This window comes from Canis aureus, chromosome 28 (assembly GCF_053574225.1).
Source record: "Canis aureus isolate CA01 chromosome 28, VMU_Caureus_v.1.0, whole genome shotgun sequence".
Taxonomy (NCBI): Eukaryota; Metazoa; Chordata; class Mammalia; order Carnivora; family Canidae; genus Canis; species Canis aureus.
The window spans coordinates 23,921,536-23,948,099 of record NC_135638.1 but is presented as its reverse complement, the minus strand read 5'-3'; the positions used below and the strand labels follow the sequence as shown (position 1 = coordinate 23,948,099).

The window sequence follows — 26,564 nt, the reverse complement described above, 5'->3', positions numbered from 1 at the left end:
GAATATTATTCAGCCAAAAAAGGAAGGAAATCCTGCCATTGTCATTGTGACAATGTGGATGAACCTTGAGGGCATTATGTTAAGTGAAATAAGTCAGCCAGAGAAAGACAAATATTCTACAACCTCACCAGTTTGTGAAATCTAAAAAAAAAACAAAAAAACCCTAACCTATAAAAAGAGAGTAGAGTGCTTATTGGCAGAGGTCAGGGTGTGGGAGAAATGGGTGCAAGTGATCAGATGTAGACTTCCAGTTATAAGATAAACAAGATCTGAGGATCTAATGCACAGCGTGGTGACTAAGGTTTTCAGCACTATATTGTATACTTGAAAGTTGCTTTAAAAAGTGGATCTTAAAAGTTCTCACTACACACACACACACACACAATGATAATTATGTGAAGTGATGAGTACATTAGCTAACCTTATGGTAATCATTTTGCATTATATGTGTATGTCAAGTCATTATGCTATACAGTAAACATATATGTCAATTATATCTCAAAACTGGAAAAAATAAAAGAAGGGACAGTAGGAAAAGAGCTTTTAACTATCTGCTTACATTACTTTCTTTAAACTCTAATTCAAGTTCAATGTGTGGATTGCTTTAACAGTGATTATTAAGATAAACATTTAATGCAATTTTGTGTTAAACATTTAATGTCTGATTATGTGTTCCATAACTTTCCTCTTGTGAACTGGTAGGATTAAAATAATTTACTCAAAAGCTTAAGAGTTTGTAAGAATATTTAATGATTTTAAATAGATTGCATTGCATCTTGTAGACCTTCCTTTTATATAGCTTAAAAATGTATTAGTGTTGTCCATGAATCTTTTATATGATTTTTAGTAAATATAAAGATACTTCATAATTTACCACATTTGCTTTGATTTTCATTCTATGAATAATTTTTAATTCATTTATACAAATTTTATGCCTATGTTATGAAATCATAATTATGCTAGTAGTTATGGAGAAAACAAAGGTATTTAAGATGTGATCTCAGGCTTCCATAAACATCTTGATTTATTAAGAAGAGAAAACAAATTTCTGGGGAAGATGACAGAGTCGGAGGATCCTAGGCTCAGCTCATACCACAGAGGCACCTAGATAACACCCACATTAAATAATAATGTAAATAATGCAGAAAACAACCCGAAGATTGGAAGAACAGACTCCTCACAGTTGGACTTAGAGAAGAGGACACGTTGAAAGTGGTAGGAAGGGTGGAGACATGGTCAGGAACCCAGAACATCCATCCATAGCAGAGAGAGGTACCATAGGCACAGAGGAGGAGAAAGGAGCAGAGCCCATACCAGGCACCCCAGGCATGGGGGACGTGCAGAGGGAAAAACAAAAATAAAAACAAGAACAACAACAACAACAAAAAACTTTGGCTTTGGAACCAGAGGGGCTTAACTTTGAGAGTTCTTATACTCCATGGCACTAAACACCTGGAACTTTAAAAAATCAGTGGGCTTGGCTCTGGGAGAGAAAGAGGGTGATAGGAAACTGAGTTCCACCCTAAAAGAGACAAACAACCCTCCTGAGATACAGTATAGAAGCAGCAGTTTGGAAAATACCTGAGATTTATTTGCTGATCTCAGAACATGTGCTGGAGGGGCAGGGATCTTTAGGAGACTTCTCCAGAATAAAGAGGCTGGTAGGAACCATTCCCCCTGACCCCACCCCTCACTGGCCTAAATACATGGACACCTGCTGGAGCCAGTGAGAACATTCTCCACCTAGATTGCTAACACTGTGCCCTGCCTCCCCCACTTTCTCCTATGGATGCACCTTCTCCAATTCACCTTTGGCAGGAGTCCATGCAAAGCAGGGCCACAATCCTGTCAGTATGCAAATAGCCTCAAAGGATGCCATCACCACTCCAAAGTGACCCAGTGTTGACAAAGTACAACATACTTTCATGATATAAATCCTCAACAAAGTAGGTTTAGAGAGAACATACTTCAATATAATAATGACCATATGCATAAAAACCACAGCTAATCTCATACTCAATGGCAAGGAGCTGAAAGCTTTCCCTTAAGATCAGGAACAAGACAAGGACATTAACTCTCACCGCTTTTATCCACTATGGCACTGGAAGTCCTAGCTACAGCAATTAGACAGGAAAAAGAAATAAAAATGCACCCAAATAGGCAAGAAGTCAAACTTTTACTGTTTGTAGACGACATGGTACCATACATTAAAAACCCTAAAGGCTCCACCAAAGAACTACTAGAACTGATAAATGAATTTGGTAAGGTCACTGCATACAAAATCAATATACAAAAATCTATTGCATTTCTATACACTAATAACAAAGTAGCAGAAGGAGAAATTAAGAAAACAATCTCACAATTGTACCGAAAATAATAAGACCTAAGAATAAACTTAACCACGGAAGTAAAAGGACTGTACTCTGTAAGCTATAAAACACCGATGAAGGTAACTGGAGATGACACAAACAAATGGAAAGATAGTCCATGCTCATGGATTGCAAGAACAAATATTGTTAAAAATGTTCATATTAAAAAAAACTTCATATTACCCAAAGAAATCTACAGATTTAATGCAATCCCTATCAAAATACAAAGAGCATTTCTAATGGAACTATAACAAATTATCCTAAAATTTTCATGGAATCAGGACAGACTCCAAATAATCAAAGTAATCTTGAAAAGAATGAAAAAAAAAAAAGAAAAAGAAGAAAAGCATGAACAAAACTGGAAGGTATCACAATCTCCAATTTCAAGATATACTACAATGCTTGTAGTAATCAATACAGTATAGTCATGGCACAAAATAGGCACATAGATCAGTAGAACAGAATAGAGAGCCCAGAAATAAACCTCCTGTTATATGGTCAATTACTCTTTGACAGAGGAGGCAAGAATATTAAATGGGAAAAATATTTTTAAGAAATGATGTTGGGAAAACTGGACAACAGCTTGAAAAGAATGAAACTGGACCGTTTTCTTACACCACACACAAAAAATAAACTCAAAATGGATTAAAGACCCAAGTGTGAGACCTGAAATCCTAGAAGATAACATAGGCAATAATGTATCTGACATTGTCTGTAGCAATATTTTTCTAGATATGTCTCCTGAGCCATGGGAAACAAAAGCAAAAATAAACTATTAGGACTGTATCAAAATAAAAAGCTTCTGCACAGCAAAGGAATCATCAAAACTAGAAGACAAGCTACTGAACAGGAGAAGATAATTGCAAATAACATATCTAATAAAGGGTTAGTATCTAAAAATATAAAGACAATGCAATTCAACACCAAAAAGCAATAATCCAATTAAAAATGGGCCAAAGACATGAACAGACATTTCTCCAAAGAAGACATACAGATGACCAACAGATACATGAAAAGATGCTCAACATCACTTATGGTCAGGGAAATCTAAGACTAAGTGATATCACCTCACACCTATCAGGATGTCTAAAATTAAAAAAAAAAAATGTTGGTGAGGATATGGAGAAAAAGGAGCTCTCATGCAGGGTTGGTGAGATTGCAAACTGGTGCAACCACTGTAGAAAACAGTAGGAAGTCAAAAGGATGCATGCACCCCTATGTTTATTGCAGCATTATATATAATAGCAAAAATATGGAAGCAACCCAAATGTCCACCAATAGATGAAAGGATAAATATATATAATATATAATATATATATATAATTGAATATTACTTAGCCATAAAAAATAATGTAATCTTGCTATTTGCAACAACATGGATGGCTCCAGGGAATATAATGCCAAGTGAAATAAGTCAGTGAGAGAAAGACAAATGCCATATATTTTCACTCATATGTGGAATTTAAGAAACAAACCAAATAAAGAAAAAAAAGAAAAGAAAAAAGCAGACTCACATAGAACAAATTGGTGGCCACCAGAGGGACAGTGGGTTGGGAAGATGGGCAAAATAATTGAAGGGGGATAAGAGGACACTTCTCATGATGACCATTGAGTAATGTGTAGAATTGTTGAATCACTGTATCATCCACCTGAAACTAATATAACGCTATGTGTTAATTACAGTGGAATTAAAAAATAAAAACCAGAAAACAAATAATGTGGAGTATGATCAAATGTGTTAAAGTAGTCTGAGCAGTTGAACTCATTGTGAATTAGCCAGTGGGAGTAGGCTACTTGGTGAGAGTAAGTCTGGTTTACTTCTAGGATAGGTTAGCTTTCTGCTGATTGAAAATACTAAGCAAATCTGTGATCTTTGGTTGAATTTTTGACCAGAAATGCTTTTCTTATTAAATTTAAACATACTTAAGAATCTCAACCTCTAGAGGCATCTAGCCTTAGGAGGGCAAAGGAATATGTATTTATACATTTTTAAGGAATAATTAGGATTTAGATTGTTTAGCATTGACATTTTAAATTATTTAAATATACTTAAAATATTTTCAAGAACTTACTGCTTTTAACATGCATTTTAAAATTTCTTTTGCTATGTAATAACATTTGTGGTGTATTGTATATAGTGTTAAGAACTGCTTTCTTCACTGAAATCCTTTCATAAACATTTGTTTACTTAGCTTAAACAAATATAAGCAATATATCCAAGGAAACATTTGATATTTTAATCTATTGCAAGTAAACAGATTACATTAAAAAATTTCTATAGATAAAACATTTTCAAAAAGACATATATATCAAAAGAGCTTTGATCATTCTGACAGAACATGAAGACTCCTAACTCTGGGAAATGAACTAGGGGTGGTGGAAGGGGAGGAGGGCGGGGGGTGGGGGTGAATGGGTGACGGGCACTGAGGGCGGCACTTGACGGGATGAGCACTGGGTGTTATTCTGTATGTTGGCAAATTGAACACCAATAAAAAATAAATTTATTATTTAAAAAAATGAAAAATAGTAGAATCCCATTTTGTCACTTGTAAAATACTCACTTCCTGATTCCTCTGAACCCTGTTTGCCCCTCTTTGTATTGCTTTGTTCATCAGCTATTTCTCACTAAAAGTCCTGCTACCAGCTAGTGTTAAACAGGCTGCATATCAAGCACTTTATCCTCTCAGTGTTCCACTTTCCAACAGCAATGGCATCTATCATTTTACTTAACTTCCCAGTAAGCAACCAGGGAGTTATTTCTGATTTTGCAGCTCTCAACTTTTGATCATACTCGACTCTAAATTCTATTTCACATTTTTCATCTACAGTGTCCAAACCCACTCCTTTCTGTTGTTACATGGTCAGTCTCTTTGTCCCCATTCTTATCTTTTGAGCCTATAATAGGACAGATCTCCAACCCCAATTGTTTCATTACATAAATGAGATGAATAACATTGAACTAATTATCCAACCTTTTTAATACTCTATCTATAAAATTAAACTTCAAAGGATGAAAATTTGCCCCATCAAATTTCTGTTCTGTTTGCTCTGCCCATATTGACAACCAAGGATCTATTTTTACCCAACTTGCCCATTCTTGCCGTTCTTTTTATCATTTTATCCCCAGATATGTCACACATGTAGAAATGGTTTTAATATAGTCCACACCCTTAAGTAATTGTATCTAGCATATGTACAGAATTCTGTACTTTAACTCTGCTACCAGTGAACTCATTTGATACAATAGGTTTTGTAATTCCCACCATCACTGTTGTACATTTGGACAAAGTGAAATTCACAAAATAAATAACAGTTCAGACATATAGGCCAAAACTGATTCTGAAGCTGTAAATATGTTCATAATTTTGTAAAATTCTAAAGCATGCCTTTACTTCAGTTCACTTTTAAAAACAAACATAGGTTTAAAATTTAAGAATAATGCTGTTAATTTTAATTGTTATAGTTCAAATGATAATGGATTGTGACAAGTGAATGTGCCTTTCTAGTAATTTAATCCAATAATTTGATTTCAGACCTGAAAGCCATTATAGTGCTTTGATTTCCTGATTATGGGAACATAAATACAGAAGGAATTCCAATTATTTGCTGTTATACAAACACCTGCTAAAATTTATCTGGTACATTTACATGTGGGCTAAGAAATCGGTATTAAGATATCCAACTATTTACTGTCCCTTGATAGCAGTTGGATAAATATTCATCATATATGTCCTAATCGTATTTAACATGTTGCCTTTGGAAAAAAAAAAAAACATGTTGCCTGGTGTTGCCTTTGGTGTAATATTAATACTAATTAATATTATAGTGTATGTATTGTTATACTATATTTGTATTGTATTGTATTTGTATAATATTTTGGAGAATTGTAAAGACCCAGAAGATCAGGTCTGAATATTTAAGGAATTATTCAGAAATCTTATAATACTAAAAACTATAGAGAAACATAATTTAAGTTAGGTCTGTGTTTCTCAGATCAGGTTATTTTTAAATGCATTTTTTTTCTCATTATAAGACAAGTATATATCACAATACTACAAAGACATGGAAACACAAAAAGAAGAAACTAAAATGACAGTAATCCCTCTGTTCAGATAAAATCACCACTGTTTTTCCCAATAAATGAAGCAGCATCTGGCACACAGTGTGTCTTAATAAGTATAAGAAAATTAATAAATGAGTAAATTACTGTCTGAGTGATGAGTTATAGATCAACCCTAAAACTGGTTTTCTATTTTTCTTTTGTGTAATGCAAGTGCCCCACTTAAGCCTTGATTGTCAAAGTGTTCACTTCAAAGATGGCTAATCTGATAAACACATTATCACCCACAGTAGACTAGATAAAGGTCCAAGCCACCTCCTCTGGCTGAAGCTCTTTTATTTTAGAGATCTTGGTTGATTTCAATTACTATTTGGGCCACTTGTTCTTTTCTCTCTCCGTGCTTTTAATTCCCATTCTTATTTTTTAAATTGACCAATAAAGAGTGAGCCCAGAAAACCCTAGGCTTCCACCCTGAACCCCAATAAAAGCAGAACCTCATAAGTTCTCTGTTCTCTCTCTCTCTACCTGTGATGTCACTGTATGGCCCCCAGGTGTGCTGTGTAATTCACAGGTCTTATAAGCAATAAATTTGTAATTTTTCAAAGTTTCCTGATGGTTATTGCTGAAGGGACTCTTGTAATTACAAGAACCACACATTGGTTATTGAGAGGATGAGGCACAAAATATTGATGTGCACTCATATGAATTTTTATTTTTTAAATTATTTTTATTTGGGATCCCTGGGTGGTGCAGCGGTTTGGCGCCTGCCTTTGGCCCAGGGCGCAATCCTGGAGACCCGGGATCGAATCCCACGTTGGGCTCCTGGTGCATGGAGCCTGCTTCTCCCTCTGCCTATGTCTCTGCCTCTCTCTCTCTTTCTGTGTGTGTGACTATCATAAATAAATAAAAATAAAAATAAATTTTTTAAAATTATTTTTATTTATTTTTATGTGAATTTTTAAAACAAAACTAAGATCATAGAGTAGGCATGCTTTTACATTTTTCTTCACTTACTGAGATATCTCAAGCAATTACACATATTCAGTATTTTAATACCTTTCAAATTATTAAATGATTTAATTATTCAAAGTATCATTTTAAGAACCACATCATATGCAAATCTATGAAAAGAATCACTTAAAATTTTTTTTTAATTAGTATAGCATACCTGTCATTGATATTGCTCCACTTGTAACTTCCACTGGATCCCTACAAGTCCAAACTATTTCACAATTGGAGGCAATCCATCCTTCCACCATCATCTCTTGACTTTATTTCCTGACTTCATACCAGTTTCCTCATAAGAAGCTATTTACCATTTACAGCAATGCTAAGCTCTTTCACATTTGGAGACTTACCACACATGTTTCCTTTTGTCACAAATGCTAGTCTCAGCTCCTCCTTCCTGAGAACACATATGCAGCTTTCCAAATCCAAATCACAGATTTCACTCCGGATCCTTTGTCACAGCGACCTTCAGGAGTTAGCACAAATTACATAGAGTAAGTCATCCAATAGAAAATGGAGAGAACTAAAAATTTAAGTCAATTCAAAAAGAAAAAAAGGAACATTTTGATTTGCCAAGGCAGTTGAAAGTCTAGATAAAATTACTTCCCTGTTGTCCTATTAACAAGAATAAGTTATCTGAATCAGTACATTCCTTTCTTCTCTTTAGGAAACAGTGGCGTTTAATTCTTCTCTTCTGAGACCCCGTGTAATTGGAGAATGGATTGGTAGAGAAGAGAACGATGCTGACCCACTTGCCGCTGAAATGCTACAGCCCCCAGTTCCAAGAAGTAAAAATGAGCAATGGGAAAATGAAGATAATAGCTCAAGCCCTGCAGGAAGGTGAGATGAGATGCCTTCTAAGATTCTGAATATTTTTCATCGTTAAAAGCTAACGGGGAAATGAATCCAAGTGCGTGATTTTGATGAAGTAATTTAGCAATTTTATATAGAAAACTATGTTGGTTCCACATAAGATAAAAATTCATTTCTCGGTTTTAAAATTAAAGTTTTACTAGATCTGCTTTTAGTTTTGGGTTTAATTTTTTTCTTTATATCTAAGAAAATCACCATCTCTCTGCTACTAAAACCAAATGGAGAAATAATTTCAAAGACCTAGGCTGTCAGTCAAGACCCGCTATAATGCTGGGCAGAGAGTGGCTGACCATTAAGAACTGGAGATGGAGGGCTTCTCTCTTACCAGAAAGATATAGTTGGTCAACAAGAAGAAGAAAACTATTAAAAGTATAATAGATCACATGAAGCAGAGTTAATATAGAATAAGAGAGAAAAACCTTGGTTTAGAACCATTTAAATTTAGAGTTGCTAACTATGATTGAACATGATTCTTTTCATTTTCCAAGTTTAATTTTGGAAGCATTTATGATTTGTGAATTTGAAAGCCCATATTTCACTTACCCAGTCCTATGATGCTCAAAATGGTGGTGGGAGATTTGCCTAATGTTTCCATATGCTGATAGAAATGAAGCAGTTTTGAAATGTCCAGATCATATTTATTAGAAAAAATTATATTCAGAACAACCTTTTTCTTGTTTTATAATACTACCTGCAGGGAGTAAAACCCTAAAATGAAAACTTCCACAATGAAGTTGGAGTGAAAAAGCATTATGAAGGCATGGCTTACACCAGCCTCAGAAAACGGATTTAAATACTCATGCATTGAATGTGAGAGAGCCAAAACTTTCTTTGGGTGCTACTAGCTCACCACCATAGAAGAGTTTTTCCTATGCATAGTATAACCAGAGTAACTTTTATTTCCTACATTAAATTTAGCAGCAACCAATAACTATTCTTTCTCAAGGAGAAAATTGTATTTTCTACAATGTAATAGCTTTCAGGGTTTTTTTTTTTTTTTTTTTTTTTACTTTGACTTATCACTTGGCTAGAAGGAAGGAAATTCAGAATACTCATTAATGTGCTTCAGGCATATAGAAAATTGATTCTATTTCCATGAGAAATAACTTTTAAATTATTTAAATAGTTGAAGTGTCCTGTATAAGGAGAAGAAAACCATTTTAAAAAATCCATTTACCTTCTTTTGTGAAATGCCAGATCAATTTCACCTGTCAATGAGGGTAATTTTATTTTTAATACCAGACTTATGAAACTCACTAGACCTTTATCTTTAGTCATTGCCAGATTCTCTGAATGGTCTCTGAATGTAAAGTAGCGAAATGTCAACCTTCATTTTGCTTTCATTTAGTCATAATAATAATCGGAGCTATTTATTGCAAATGTTAGTGCTTCTATTTTCTTCCTAGCTTCAGTGAGCTCTGATTCCCTTTTGAATATCCAATAAAGCGGAATCTTTCCTTCAGTCCTAGTCAAATCTATTACCCAGAAAACTCAACCAATGAAGACCTCTCTCAAATATTTGTTATGAAAAGTTATTTTTAGTGTTTCTCTTCTCTATCTTTAAATTATGCATTGAGGTATTCTCTACAAAATGAAGGCAAGTGAAGTCTCGCACCAGTGCCCCGTCAGAGCAGAAAGAATGCATGTATATCTGAACTTAGTTTAAAGAATAGCAGTAAACACTTGGGGTAGAAACTGTCTCTCTCTCATCTTCTAATACCAAACAGGATTCTGAATTTATACCAAGAACGTACATAGCATTAGATTTGATTTGGATGAATAAAAATAGATTGGGGAGAAATTATTTAAGGTCTCTAGAGGCTATAACTAGAGCGTTAGCTTTTGTATTTAAGTAGTAATGAACTTGTAACAGTCTTAAACATTAACAGGCTAAGTGATACTCTAGGCTTAGGAAAAAGAAGATTTAATTTTCAAGGGTGACTTCTTCCATTTTTCTCTCCCCTGCTGGGCCTGGCTCATTGTCATTACCAATAGACATCTGTTATGTGAGGAAAGGAGACATGTAGAAGGCTGTGAGTAGACATCTGCTAAATAAAGCTCGTTTATAGTCTATCGTAACTTTTTGCCCTTTCCTATCACAGTTTTTCCTGTTGTTAATTCATCAAGTCTTATTTGAATGGCTGCTATTACAACACTCCATCTTTAGTACATAGCCAGCTTTTCTCCTTAGGTCCTGCATGTAGAACATTGTATGAAGAGGGCCAGCAGCTTTAGTACTTGTAGCTGTCACCTGAAGAGTTAAGTGCTGGTTAAAAGAAAGGCAGTTATAAGGGCAATATAGAGAACCAATAGGATAAGACAAGAGGGACTGACATGTGGTCCCTGACTACTCTGTGGTCTCTGAATGGACCCAAGAGATCTGTGAATCTCTTGAAATTAAGTTATGTAGACAGTGTTCTGTGTATCTACACATGGACATTTTCCTGACATATCTTTCTTAGATTTTCCAAAAGGTTTTATTATGTAAGTTTAAGAAAGAAATTAAAGCATCTGAGCAAGAATAGTAACAGGGGTTTATCAAAGAGAGAGGTGAATACACTGGGGAATGATTGAAGGCTTTCTGATACTATCAATTGACATGAATTGCTATGGCTTATCTAGCCATTTAGTGGGAAAGCCTACCTGTTTATTGCACATTTAGAGATATTAAAAATAATCACACATTGGTAATATAAATGTAAATGTAAATAAAAAGTGTAATAAACCCATATAATTCTGTTTTAAGCCATCTTAATTAACCTTTGCAATAGATGGGTAATGGATTTCCTAAAATTACTAACTAAATTGTAATGTAAATTTGTAAACAGGCTTATCAAGCCTTGAAAGCATGATGAAGCTCTTCTGAGCTTAACCACTTTATTAAAACAAGACTAATATCAATAAATATTCTAGATCTGGTAAATTGGCATTGTTAAGTGAGGATTATTATTAGATGGTAAATATGCCATAAAATGAATAGAAAATCTTACAATTTAGAAATATGTATTAAATGTTAAAATAAAAGCTAAATTCGCTTTCCTTTAAGAAATGTTTCTTTTCATTAAAGCTCATATTTTCTTCTGATGTATCTGTTAACAAAACCTGGAAATGCTCCTCTTCTTTTAGAGCTTCCTCAGTTGGCAGCAAGAGACAAATAAGTAAAAAACCAAAAATGACAAATATGTGTACATATGTCAGAGACTGAATTAAGCTTAATAATTTAGGGATATTCTAAAAAGTAACAGAAAGAATGTTGGTTAATCAAAAATTAATCTGCCAAAGGAATCAGAATAGAGGCCTTAAAAATACCTAAAACATTTGAAGGATATGCCTTATGACTCACACATTTCTTTTTTAAAGCCAAAAATGTATGTAACTAAATCATGCATTTATTTCAGAATGTTGATGAGGTCATTTTGATATGTTCAAAATTTGTTTTTTCTCATTTATTCATTTATTTCTTTACGAGATACATATCCTAACTCAAGTTATTATTTTATGGAATATATTTCTAGTCGCCTATGGACTCAAAGACTCATTTGTAATCTCTAGATAGGCAACATTTTGGACTTAATCAGTGTCTAGGACTCATAGCCTAGTACTATCTTTATCACCAAACCATGTATTTTAATGACACTAAAGGAAACACTTAACCCTCGTGAAATGATCTTAGTCATTTTTGGCTGTTGAATAGGAGTTATGTACTTATAATCTGCCATTTGGGGGCACCTGGGTGGCTCGGTGGTTGAGTGTCTGCCTTTGGCTCAGGTTGTGATCCCGGAGTCCTGGGATTGAGGCCTGCATCAGGCTCCCTGCAGGGATCCCAATAAATAAAATCTTTAAAAAAAAAAATCTGCCATTTGTTCCTCATCTTCGACATCCCAATTTACATATTTTTCCTTTTTCTGTTTCACTACCAATATATTTCTCTGGATTTTCATGTCTGTCAATTTGGAGGGCTCATATACATCGTCTTATATTAATTCTTTATTTAATGTGTTAAAAATGGTAGAAAAAGTGAATTCATTAAACATTTATTGAGCATTAGGGGATCCCTAGGTGGCTGAGTGGTTTAGTGCCTGCCTTTGGCCCAGGGCACAATCCTGGAGACCCAGGATCGAGTCCCACATCAGGCTTCCTACGTGGAGCCTGCTTCTCCCTCTGCCTGTGTCTCTGCCTCTCTCTCTCTCTCTCTCTCTCTCTCTCTCTCTCTGTGTGTGTGTGTCTCTCATGAATAAATTTTAAAAATCTTTAAAAAAATAAATATTTATTGAGCATTAACACAAGGTAATGTTCTAGATACTATGATACCAATATGAAAAAGAACATTCTAGATTCAAAACACTTACTTTCAAATGAGGAGAATGACAAAGAAATATGTCTTATTTCTGCAGTGCAGCACTCAAAATGCCTAGTATATAAAAAGCACTTAATAAATATCTGCTCATTAATTATAAAAACATCATACCTAGATATGGTAAAAAAAAAAATAAGACACCTCTTATGCATAAACCAAAATACAACAATTCATTGTGAAACTTTTTATCTTCAACAACTGGGACCTTAATGCAAAGAGAGTCCTTTACTTTCTGGCTAGAGTCTAGAAGGGCACAGATTCTGTCTGCTGGGCTGCAGTGGTGAACTAAACAAGTTTAGGAGATAGATCAAGAGGGGAATAATCCAGTTTTCCACTGAGAAGAGCACCTGGGGTCAGATAAAACTAATACTTACCAACCTGTGTTCAGAAACAAGAATATGTAACAAAATACAGCAGGGTCAGACATCCAGGGAAGAGTAGGGTCAGGAGGAGGGAAACAAATGGTCAGAATGCAGGCAGGCCATCAGGAGTGAGAGTAAGGTTCCACCTAGAGAGGGAGGAGAGTGGCCACTTCAAACCATCCTTTTCTATCTGATCTGGTTCAGAATTTATCTTTTTGAACCAAAGTCAGATGGAGTCCTAGAGTGTATTAACACCACATTGAAGTATTAACTACTCTTCTTTTTCATAAGGCCTCTTTCTGATTCCCTTTCTCTCTAGGTGGGATATTACTGCCCAAGGAAATACCTGTAAATATCTAGGATGCTGTACATTGTGTTTTTTGAGCACAAAATGGTATTAATTATCATTTATTGGCTGCTGTTGGTGCGTTATACCTCATACTTCATTTCATCCTCATGAAACATTATCATCTGTATTTTAAGAATAAGGAGACTAAGTCCCAAAGTAGTTACATCAGTGTCCCAAGATAACACAACTATTAATTAGCTGAGCCAGTCTATCTTGCTGCAAATTCTGTGCCCTTAAATGCTTTGTTATGCCACTTTTCTTCAGAAAGGAATTCAGAATCCCCTTATCATTAAGGTTTTGGATCAAAGTTGGGATAAGAGGGGGCCCAGAATGCTAAGTGTCTTAGAAAGACCGCACACCCTACCTCTCCCCATCCCACTCACCACTTGTCTGCAGTAAGAGCCCTGCTTCCCTGAGGAATGTAATGTTGTAGTTTTCACTTCTACAGTCTATAGGTTAAAAGGAAAAGAGGAAGGTGACATCCTTGCTCCCCTTTCCTTCTTACAGACTTTGCTGTCTCCTTTACCCCTGGTTCTGAATTTCATGTTTTATATGTGCTAATCTTCTACTACTTCTGGTAGCAATAATTTATCAATTCCCAGGTCATTCTCTTTTATTTTTCTTTCTTTCTTTTTTTTTGTTTTTGTTTTTGTTTTAGGTCATTCTCTTTTTCCTGAATATGTAAGCATCTGGCTCACTGTCACTTTCCCCAACATCCTTCCTATCTTGATAAAGTCACTGTCCACATTGATAATTCTTCCCCAAAACTAGTCTCTCCTTCCTTTGTCTGCTCTTCCCTACTTATCTTGAATTCCACCCTACTTCAGTCACTCATTCCCTCTGTTATATCTAGGCCTCATTATTATTATCTGTAAACCTATAGTGTCATTTTCAGGTATTTTACTCTCTGAGTATACCTCCTGTCTTTTTAGTTTGCTCCTTCTGATACCCAGCTGTAACTGGGACCCAAATACACTGGTTCCACCCAGTTTTCCTTGCCACTCATCCAGTTTTTATTTTTGGCCCATTATTGTGATCTGTTTATTGAATATACCCTAGTTCCTTACTTCTCTTGTTCTTTGTTTTATTAGGTGGTAAAACTCTACCCTGTTTAAATCTAACTCTACCTATTCTGTGGCTGAACTGGCATAGACTGGAGAAGAACACATGGCCACACTGACTGTGAATTCATGACCACCAAACTCCAGGAGGTCATTGGTCCTGCCAAAAGATGCTCTGCATTCACTTGGTCTGTTCACATGTCCACACTCCTCAGTGATGATTTCATGACTTTTCTTGTCTCCCCCAAGCTCCAGTACTTCTCCTCAATCCTTACGTTCATTTGATGTCCCTTCCAGGAATGTAAATGTCATAGTCACTCTGGAAAATGGTCTGAGAATTTTATATAAAACTGACATGCAGATATCATATGATCCAAGAGTTGCACTCTTGGGCACTTTTCTTAAATAAATGGAAACTTAAGTTTACAGAAAAGCATGTATACAAATGTTCATAGCAACTCCATCATAATAGCCAAAAAACCTAACATAGATGCCCTTCAAAGTGTGAATGGTTAGATAAACTGAAGTATATCCATGTCATGGAATACTACATAGCAAAGAAAAGGAATGAACCATTGATACATGCAACAGCATGAATGAATCTTCAGGGAATTAGACTGCCTGAAAAAAAAATCTTAAAATTGTATGATCCCATTTATATAATATTCCTGAAATGACAAAATTTAAAAGACTGGAGGATAAACTAGTGGTTGCCAGGGATTTGGGATGAGGGAGAAGGCATATGGAAGAAGGTGGGAGTGGTTAGGAAAGAGCAGTGTGAGAGTGCCTTGTGGTGTTTGAAATGGTCTGGATCTTTATTCTGGTGGTGGATACATGACACACAAACCTACACAAGTACTAAAATTATCTAGAACTAAATACAGACACACAGGCATACACATACATATGAACACAATTAAAATAGGAAATCTGAATAAGATTGGAAAATTGTATCATTGTCAGGATCCTGGTTGGAATATTGTACTATAGTTTTATTAGATGACGCTATTGAAGAAAACAGTGTAAAGAGTGCACAGGATCTCTTTGTATTATTTCTTAGAAGTACAAGTAAACCTATAATTACTTCAAAGCCAAAAAAATCAATTAAAAGTGTTAGTATCTGTTGAAAACACCTTGACGTTTTTGACAGTCTATCTCCTTTGCAGTCTTTCAGCAAAGGGCATTCTTGCCTAAATAGTTTGTATGTTGGTCATTGCAAAATGGTAATTTTCTGATTCTGTCATGCCTTCTATATTTATTAACTAGCATTAACCTGTAAAAATAAATGCTTTTTATCCACCCCTATCTCCCCTGACCTTCTCTAACATATTCATCTAGCTTATAGGTGAACCAATGAGGTGGGGCTGATTGATCTTGCCCACTGATGACATACAATGTCATTTTTCCTGTTTCCTTCCTCGCCTTAGATAGTGTTGAACCTGGTACTTCTATTAAAACAATTTGAAATATCTCCAGCTGAAATTTATCTGGTTGGTTCTTTGTGTTTATGTTTTTGTTTTTTACCAAATTTCCTCTGCATTTTGGCCTGGTGGCAATGGGGACAATGCATTTAACCCATTTCCCTTATGGGCCTTCCTTCTGAATATCTTTAGAAAGTGTTAGACTTCCTCTACTTCATGTGTTTTGTTTTGTTTTGTTTTGTTTTTCATGAGGTGACATTTGCCATCTCCTTCCTTTGGGCAATAATATGAAAAGAAATCTGATTACAGAGAAGAGAAGAAATTTGGGACAGTTTTTGAAACTGTATATGATTGTTATTTGGACTTGTGAGGTTGTCCAATCAGATACTGTCTTGAGAAGTTGGGGGAGAGAGAACCATGAAAGACAGCATTTACCCAAAGGAGCCCTGGCTTTATCACAAAGAAAACCTTCCAAATTTACAAAGATTCTTTAGACTGGAAAAAACAGAAACATGTATTTGTCAGTTCTGGATCCATTCTTTCTTTTACCTCATCCAACCCCCAGATCTAGGCAGTGTGATAGGACAGTGAGGAAGTTTATTTTAATTATAGAAATTAAAATTTTCAGGGACATGGGTGGCTCATTAGGTTAAGCAGCAAACTCTTGATTTTGGCTCAGGTCATGATCTCGGGGTCCTGGGGTGGAACCCCATGTCACACTCCGTGCACGGTGGGGAGTCCACTTGAGGATTCTCTCTCTGCCTCTTCCCCACTCATGCTCTCTCTCTCTCAAATCTTTTTTTTAAAATGAATTAAAATGTTCATTTTAAAATAATCTTGCCATAGTATGTTAAAATAGTTATTCTATTACGTGTTTTTCTTTTTTTTAATAAATTTATTTTTTATTGCTGTTCAATTTGCCAACATATAGAACAACACCCAGTGCTCATCCCGTCAAGTGCCCACCTCAGTGCCCGTCACCCAGTCACCCCCACCCCCTGCCCACCTCCCCTTCCTCCACCCCTAGTTCATTTCTCAGAGTTAGGAGTCTTTCATGTTCTGTCTCCCTTTCTGATATTTCCCACTCATTTTTTCTTCTTTCCCCTTTATACCCTTTCACTATTTTTTATATTCCCCAAATGAATGAGACCATATAATGTTTGTCCTTCTCCGATTGACTTATTATATGTGCATTTGTTTGTACATCAGGGAATTTCATATAATAATCTGGGACTTTCTACCTCCTCTTTTTAAAAAATTAGAAAAATACATTAACATTGGGCTTTGTCTTTGACATGGCAACAATTGGTAGGCGCTGGTCAGCACCCTCTCCCTTAAATGGGGCAGGAGTTTCAGTTTGCTATATTTCTCACCATACCCACTTGGGAGATTTTTAATGAGGTACCAAGGATGTCTAGGAAAGAAGATAGTCTATGTTTCCATTATCCTTGGAGAAGACTTTACTAACATACCTGTAATTTTGCATCACAAAAATAATTGAATGAAAATTTGGTTGTAGACTTTATTTACCACAGCTAATTGGTAGAGTCATCATCATTGAAAACTAACATTTAAATATTTCTTCAGCTTAAAGGTGGAGCCCAAGACCAAAGGATTAAAACAGCAGCAGCAGCAACATAAGAAACTTCTGGCAGCAATGCTCTCTCAAGATTCTTTTGAGTCTCTCCACAGCCCCACGCCATCTGTAACAGAAGAAGATATTGATAATGAAGATGATGCAATGGAATTGCTGGGTAATTTTAAAAATTAATAATTTCTCTTTTTCTTCTTCTCTAGCATTGTAAAAATGGCTAGTGATAAAGAGATTTTAAAGTTTTTGAATAGTTTTGTCTTAGGGGAAAGAAACCGTTGACCCCATACTTTATACGTTAGATTTTCACAAAGTTGCATGTAAGAACTAAGTTGAAATCATCTAAGCATGTGAAGTATTTATTAGACTGTATTTTGTGCTTTGTATATGCAACACTTTACCTTCTGACTCCTTAACCAAGCTTTATTCCATGTGCAATTGTGATAAAAATTCAAGTCTGTCTCCTTTATTCTTTGATTATGATTGCCTTGATCACATCTTTTGTCTATAAAATATATCCAAAATACGTATTTCAGCCCTCATTCGAAGATGTCCCCCTGTTGTTTCAAGGGTGTGTTAGAAAAATACAGTAAAATTTAGAGAGACAGATAATAATTAGTGTTTTATGTCTTCTGTGACAAGAAAGTTTGCAAGATTTCAATGTTTTTATAGGCTTGTTACTTTCATGAAAAACCTTATTAGTGTTGTATATGTAGGGAACCCTTTATATCTTAAATGAAGTAAATGTGTGTTTTTATTTCACCATAAATCTTTGGATAATACTTTTTTAATTGAACTTTCCTTTTATTCTAAATCGTTAAAACAGTTTCCATATACTTTGTAACCATATACTAATGTGAATAAATAATGTAATCCTTTGAAAGCTGTAAATAAGCTTAACATAGAATAAGGAGGCCCAGAAATATACAGACATTTAAAAAAATTTTTTTCCAAATTAACTTCCTAGATTTTAAGTGTTTATGGCATTAAAATATTATCATGATAAAAAGTGATATAGACCTCCTTGCGTAGACCTACAAAGGTATTATTTTTTCATTGATGGCAAGGTCACTGATGTTCTCTGATGTTATAATACTGCATTCATTCCAGCATTGAGGAGTCTTTCATGGCATTTTCACTTCATGCTGTTCATCTCTCTCTTTTTTTTTTTTTTTAAGAACAATTAAGTCTGGGTGTTTTTTTAAGGAATCTCATCTCCCCACCTCCAAATCATTAATGTGGCAGATGTGCCAGATGTTGTGGTACCTTCATTCAACTTCAATTCAGCCAATGTTTACTAAGCACTTGCTGTGTGCTAAGCACTAAGCTCAGTCCTAGGGACATAAAAATAAAATAATCATGGATCCTGTTTGCATGAACTTCACATTTCTAGTATTTGATAAAAATGCAAATACATCATTCTAGTAGTTTTTGCTACAGGTGCTAATTTGATTAAGCACACAGTTTAATGTAGGGATAACACCTAATGCAGAGGTAGAGGATGGTGATCAGGGAATGTTTCATAGATGATTCCAGTGGTGAGTTGAGTCCTGGAGGACAAGTAGTTGGAAGTTCAACAGGCATTGTGGTCATTACCATTGTAGGTTTGTGCTTGGAGGAATGAACTCTTCTGTAATTGTGCTCCATAATTGTGCTCCATAACTGTGCCTGTAAATTGTTCCTTTGCTTCGGTCAGTGCAGCAAAGGTGGCAAGGCTTAAACAGTGACTGTCAATGGAAGGCCAGGAGGTTGTTCATACAACATCAGTGTTGACTTTTTTTGGTACATCGACATTGGGTTGTGCTGATACTGTTCTCTCTCTCCCTTCCTTTGCACGTCAGTTCTTGGTCAGTTGATATCCACAGGAAGGTAGTAATACTTGCAAAGGTAATTTTTTGAAGAAATCCAGGATTGCTCCAAATTACTTTAGATTTCCTGATAGCCTCAGGAATGTCTCGTCAGAGTAGAGGAAATCATCAACTTCAGTGATACTGAGGAGTTCTTTAAGAAAACTCAGGTGTCCCTTAGTGCTGGTACCCCCTAGATCTCAGCTCCTCTGAAGTTTCTAGTCTCCGAAGCTGAAGACCAGATGGTTGGGTTTTGGAGACTATCTAATATGAGCAATTAATAGGTGATCCTCATTTTTTTTCATTTAGACATTTTAGCTTGTGGTCTCAGCAAAAATAAGAATGAGAAATATTTGAAAGTCTGGACTTTCTCCGTGTAACTCCACACTCTCAGCATAGGCAGCTGTAGTGTACTAATGCTTGCTTGTCTTAGATAATGAGATTTCTCTGCAATGACATGGAATGTTCCAAGTCCACTGGGCTATCCTCTAAAATAGTGCTATATGCGACCCTGTTGCCTAGTTGGATCAGTGAACAAAGGTCATATAGCAGAAAATTGTATCCAAAAGATTGTTTTGCCAAGAAGTTCATCAATATTGTAAAATGTTATTTGGTTGTGAAATATATTTGTTTTTAAGACCCAAGTATACCTATCCATTCAATTATTTAGAAAATATATATTTAAAATATAGGCTCAGTTTTCTTCAAAAGTAGTGTATATAAATTCATGGCTTATAATTTTACTTATGCTTTTATCTAATATGATGGTTCATCTCTTACATGAAATCAAACAGATGTACATGAAAATTTTCAGTTAATATAAAAGTTAAAAATTATTTTCAATCATGATACAGTAATGGATAAATGATTGATATGGATGAGTATGGGTATAAAATAAAATGATTATTAAGTTATTCGGTTTTAAGACCTGACATCTTCAGTAGCCAGGTATGTCTCTATTAATATTCCATTAGATTTCAGTACCTATACTAATGAATTGATGTGATATTGCTAAATCAATTTAGAAACTATCTAATGTCTACTTTTCCAGTCTTTTAATATTAGTTTTCAATCATATTTTTATTATTAAAGAATTTTAAGACAGTGTTTTTTGAAACCCTGATTCCAGAGCAACATACGTAATTGTACATATTTGAGGAAAATATAAATGCTCAGTTCCTGAAAATTTATATGAAATCAAGTTTTAGTACATAGAATTGTAAAAGGCAAGAGACATCTGATCTGGTATTTAAGATATCTTTTGCAAATCTGTAACATTGTAGAATGAATTTACTGTAATTTACATGTTTTTAGTGTGTAACTTGTCTATATCAGGCATAACTGGCTAAAAATTTATTATGCATGAAAGGAGTCTGTACTCTTTGTGAAGTGATAAATAAATGAGAAATATAATTATTAGTTAATGTAACAAAGGATTGTTCTTCAGTAAAACTGAAGGTGGAAAAGAAGCTTTTTAGTTGAATAAGTAGAGGTCAGTAAAACTTATCTTAATTTGTTTGTTAAGAAATCTAGCATTATTAATACATACTGGTTGATTTTTAATTGTATGTTTTTGGATTTCTATTTCAAGTGTATTGGGCATGTGAAAATATAGTTTGTACAACATCTGCGATTTTTTAAGTAGATTACATATTTACTGTAAGAATGCTTTAATTACTACTTTTAAATACATAGCACAAAAGTAGTTTGATATGGAATTATTATATACCAGAGAATAAAATATCCAAATTTCCTGAATTTTAAAATATAGCAATTTTAAGCACCACTGAAATTGGTGCTCTAATTACAGAAGACATTGGATAAAGAATCTGCCAACTCACCTCAAAGTAAGTAGTTCTCATTTTCAAATATAAGATATTCCCAATTATTTTAGTAACTATGCTGGAAATTAATGACCGAAGTGATTAAATTTACATATTTTTGAAAGTTGTTAAAATCAATAATTTTTCAAAGGTAGAAAGACAAATTACAATGGTACAGCAAGAGATTTATAAAAAGCCTATATGTATCTTTTACTCCACTGACTTTCACAGAAAATTTGAGGAACTTCACTAATTTAAAAGATATTTCAGTTTGTATATGTAAGCTCATTTTCATCACATGCATTTTTCATTTTATTCTTGATGAAATGCTAATTGCAATTATGTATTTGATGATCTATATAATTTATACTCCGTTGAAAATAGCAGAATTATTTGAAAGACATAAGTATTATTCTTACACATTTTAGTATAGGATATTACTTAAAAAAAGGTTTTTTGGCTTTTTCAGAATTAATGTTGAGCGAAATATCTAAAAATCACATTCCAGAGATGCTAAGAAAGGAAAACAGCATTAGTCATGATTTATAATTTCTGGTATTAGAAAGTATAATCATGTAAAATTAATCATACAAAATTAAATAAAGGTATAAAAATTAAAACTAATGTATTACCAAAAGCAAACAAGGTGATTACAAATATATTTTATTTGTTTTAAATTTAGTAATTAAGAACAAGTATAATTATACTGGTATTCTTTGTAGAATATAGTAATTTCTAAATTTCTAAAACCTCAATATTGTACCAGATTATGTAAAACATAAATTTAATTTTCAAGAGGAACTCATTGCATTAAGGGACTCTTTTGGCAAATTCTTTGGCATTGTGACCAATCTTTATAAGTAAACATTCATGTTATGTTCTGTTTTGTTTTGTTTTTCCTCAGTTGGAGGCTTCTTAAAGCAGAAAGCACCCACACTTGCAGGATAAAAACATGTATTTCACTTAATGAATAATGTATACTGTCACTCAATGATGTTAGAAAAAAAGGAGAGAAGACCTTAAATGTTAAAAAAAAAATCTACCTACCTATCTATATACTTATATTCTAATGGTATTAAGTATGTGAACTAGTCTAAAGCACATATAAACTTTTTTCCTTTGAGTATTGATCATTGGGAATATCAGAACAATAGAAGAGTTGTCACTTTAAAATGAAGATTCTTTGGAGAAAAGATTCTTTTAAGAAGGCAAGGACTTTCCAAAATTAAATTTATAGATCCTTTAATATTATCTGTAAGGTTGCTTTAAATACTGCTTAGAAATTCATTCAGCGTAGAACCAAAATAGCTTAATATGGAATTTATACATATTAGATGTTAAAATATTCCAAATTTGTGAACCAAAATAACTTAATATGGAATTTGTACATATTAGATGTTAAAATATTCCAAATTTGTGAGGTATTGGTATAACGACTTTGAGGACCACTGAAATTAGTGAAATCTGGAACATACTGAAGAAAATAACACCCAGATCACCTCAATCTAAGCAACCCTGTTTTTTTAAATACAAGATATTCTCAGAAATTCCAGTAATTCCAGTAGCATTGGTGGCCACAATTACTTAAGCATTATAGAAAAATCTGCACATATGTTTTTAAATGTTCACTAAACAAATTCATATAATTGAAAAACTAGGATTTCACACAGATGTATGAAAATATCTTTTACGTGCTAAATAATGAATGTCAACTCCTGTTGAGCCATGTGATATATTGTAGCAGAAATTCTATGAAATGCCCCCTCCATAGAGTTTTGTTCTATATTTTTGAATTCCATCTTCAGCTTGTTTTAGAGCTATCCTTGCCTGCACAAATGCCAGGTAAGTTCAAGTTGAAGTGTCCTCTAAGTGGAGTATAACTCCACACACTTAGCACCGTGTTTGTCTCTCCAGATTATGGTGACAGCATTTGAGAAAATCCACTCAGACACATTTTTTTTTTCATTCAGCGAATATCACACACCTGCTATGGAACAGTACTAGTTCATATAAATAGCACTAGGAATATTATGTCTTTTATTTTTCTAATTACTTGATATCTTTGGATTTTGAGAGAATGGTGAATCTGTTGAACTCTGGCATCTATATAGAACCTAGCAATTTGTAGATTTTTGCTTCAGCTCACAATTAGTCCATTACTAATTCATTCATAGCTTTATGAATTTCTCTACTTACAAAGAGACTCTTCACATTACTGGGAGTTCAGATTTGCCTGAATATGAACATGTTTCTTGAAATATTAACTGCTCGAGGATGATTCTCAAAATTTGGTTTATGAAGCTGATTTTTAAAAATCCCAATCCCCCCCCCACCCAAATTTTGATTCATTAGATTTGAATACAGCCTATGAATCACCATGCTTTCCAACAGGAATGCCGTTCCTCCTGTCCTTCAAGAAATTCTGTTGCAGGTGATCTGTACAACATACAATGAGAAACTCTAATCTATAAGGTATGGTCGGTGAACCTTTTTGTTATTTGATCTACTATATCCTGAAGCAAGAGGAATAAGATTGTAGAAAGTATGATTTTTATAATATAAAGAGCATGGAATAGAGGTTTCTGAGTTAACCAGGCTCTTTTGAAATGTCTCCTGAAAACAAGGAAAAGTCTTGCTAAGAAGCTTTGGTTACAGTAGTTTGTATTACTAATTATTTCTCTCTTTCCTCCTGATTATCATATTTTATAGGAGCACTTGAAAAATGAACTCTTAAGAGTACAAAAATTACATAAGTTATAAAATAATTCTAGCATAGACTTCTGGACATAGTTTGATTGAGAGTCCCTTTTATCACATTATTATTCTGAACTTTATTTAGGATTTTGACTTTGCTTTTGTTAGATGTGATTCATAGCCCTCTTCACTATTTTCTAGAAGTACTTGTTTTTTTTGTATATAGAATTGCATTTGTGATTCATTCTCTTCATTCTTCATTTGTGTTTATTTTCAACAAAATATTGGAACATTTACAAATAATAACCAGCAGTTACATGTAGAGATTGCCTTTTAAATAAATATAAAGTTGCATGTCACCAAAAACATACATCATCCTACATGATTTACTTTTATGGCATTTAATAAGAATTTTTTTCTTTAAAAACTTTTTCTAGTGGTAAAAGTAGATCACATAGCAGAATAAAGTCAAGAGTTTGAAAATAAAATCTAAACCCATAGACATATCATTGACAGTTGTCTTTCATCTCAATTGTATACCTGTATGAAAATTCCTTTATTTCAGAGATAGTTGTCTCAGTATATTTATAGGTAAGTTGTTTAATACATATTTCTCACTTTGAAATAAGTTATATTTTCAGACATATAGCAGTCATATAAGTTATGTGCTTTTTCATATTTAGGCCATAGCTTTTCACTGAGTATCTTGCAAAGGTGAGAGCCACATTGTGACATGATTTTTTGGTCTATGGCTTGAGCACTGAGCTAAAAAAAACTCTTAAGACCAGCTCCAGCCCTCATGCGGCCTTTTGTTAGTTTTGTTACCTGAGCTACAACTACTTAATTATAAAATGCTGGTAACAATAACAACTTGAACCTTCCTATCCCATAGGGATATTGAAGGAATAAAAATGGGCTGTTCTCTGAAAATGCTTTTATTATTATTTTCTTTTTGTCATGCCTAACAGGAATATTTAAAAAAAAAAAAAAGACACTAGAGTTTATAGATGGAACTTTCCTTCCAAATAAATTGATATCCTCCAACCCTATATGCATTTTGTGTAGTTATAATCAAAGAAAAAAAATAGCCTCCTGTAGCTTTGGAAATACCTACTAACAATATGTATTTCTAAGATGTTTCTCACAAGATAATACAATCAAAGGCTTGAAGACAAAGGAGGGAAAGTTACAAATGTATTTGCAAGCTAAAATAATTGATATACCAATACAAAGCATTACATTTTTTTTTTTTACATTTTTTATTTTTAAATTGGATAGTTAAGCCAGGGCAAACATTGATGTGATTTGGTTGAGGACATAGAGCAAATTACTCCACTGTCTTTGATTTTCTTCCACATAAGTGTGTAATTTCTAGGAGGAAAAGAAAACTGTTTTGTGCATACACATGAATATTCACTAGCACAAATTAGGCTGGGACCAGAAATGAGGCAAAGATGAGATATTTAAGAACTAGAAATTTGTACTATGTTTACATGCTTCTGTGTAAATAAAACCATAAAAATGTTGAAAAATCTTTAAAAATGTTGAAAAAGCTTTAAAAGCTCTTCAATTATATTGATAAGTATGAAAATATTGATACAGCACAATTTTGGTGGTTTTACCTTAATTCGTTGTATAAACAAATCACAACCAACTTGAAAATCAGTGTTAAATATTTAGGGTTTTGTTGCTTTTGAAATAAACTTTCCCATTTCAAATACATAATAAAATGGTGATGATTTGTTTAGCTGTGGTAATGATTTTCATACAGCTTGACTGAATTTGAATGAATTTTGTTCTCTATGTAAGAGCCATTTGAAAGTGGTACAAAAATCACTATTTTATTGTACTTTTTTCTTTGTTGAAAATTGCAACAGTGTTATTAATCATCAGTTATTTTCAGTTTCACATAAAGAATGATAGACATTAAAGAGGTATTAACTGTTCTTCTGAATTGTTTCAAGCTTCTTGTCTAACTACAATATCTATTTAAATTTCTATGTATGATAATATTGCTGATATTTAATCATCTCTAAATAGAAGCTAAAATTATTATAGTTGAAATATTGAATATACTGTAATAGAGAGGTCACAGAACTTGCCAATTATTTTCAACATCTGAAAACAATAGTTTTTGTAAGTTATCAGTCAAGATTTTAAAAGATATTTTAGAAATACATTTTTCAAAATCTGAAATATTTAAACTGGTCACATATAGGAATTTTAGAATGAAAATATTATGGTTTTTAAAATAGTCATATTCCATAATTTCAGAAAATACTCTTAGCAATCATGAAAATATTTTTTTTAAGTTGCTCTAGAACTTTTAAATAGAAGGGCACTAGGGAACACAATGGGAAGAAACATGACACTGTTCTAATGGAGGTAAATTAAATTTAGTTATTTTATTTTATGTTTCAACATTTTAGTTTCTTTCTGCAAAAGATGATTGAATGCCTGATATTAATATAGAATAAATTGATTTGTATTGGAACATAATGTAAAATTTCATGTAAAACTTTAATTTCTTGAAAATTTATTTTTTCAGGAATTGTCAAAGGGGGTTTATTTGGCCAACCAGTTTTCATCTTTTAAATGCTGTCATATTTACTTTTTAAATTATCAACATTTGTTTGGGCAAAGTCTATTACAGGAATTTAATGTAGAGTACTATAAATATGGTAAAGCAAAATTTAAGTTGATCTAATGAGATTAATTTTATGGAAGGTAGTATAGCATAATATTAGAA

General features: G+C 33.6%; 1 protein-coding gene across 4 annotated transcripts in view; it reads left to right on the top strand.

Moving 5' to 3' along the window:
* The window catches only part of C28H8orf34 (chromosome 28 C8orf34 homolog), a 406,660-nt gene that overhangs the window by 132,341 nt on the left and 247,755 nt on the right, over nucleotides 1-26,564 (top strand). For all 4 annotated transcript variants that reach the window (XM_077876661.1, XM_077876660.1, XM_077876663.1 and 1 more), the window contains exons 6-7: nucleotides 8,105-8,277; nucleotides 17,448-17,614. In XM_077876661.1, coding sequence (XP_077732787.1) covers nucleotides 8,105-8,277; nucleotides 17,448-17,614 — 340 coding nt within the window. The remainder of the gene's footprint in view (nucleotides 1-8,104; nucleotides 8,278-17,447; nucleotides 17,615-26,564) is intronic.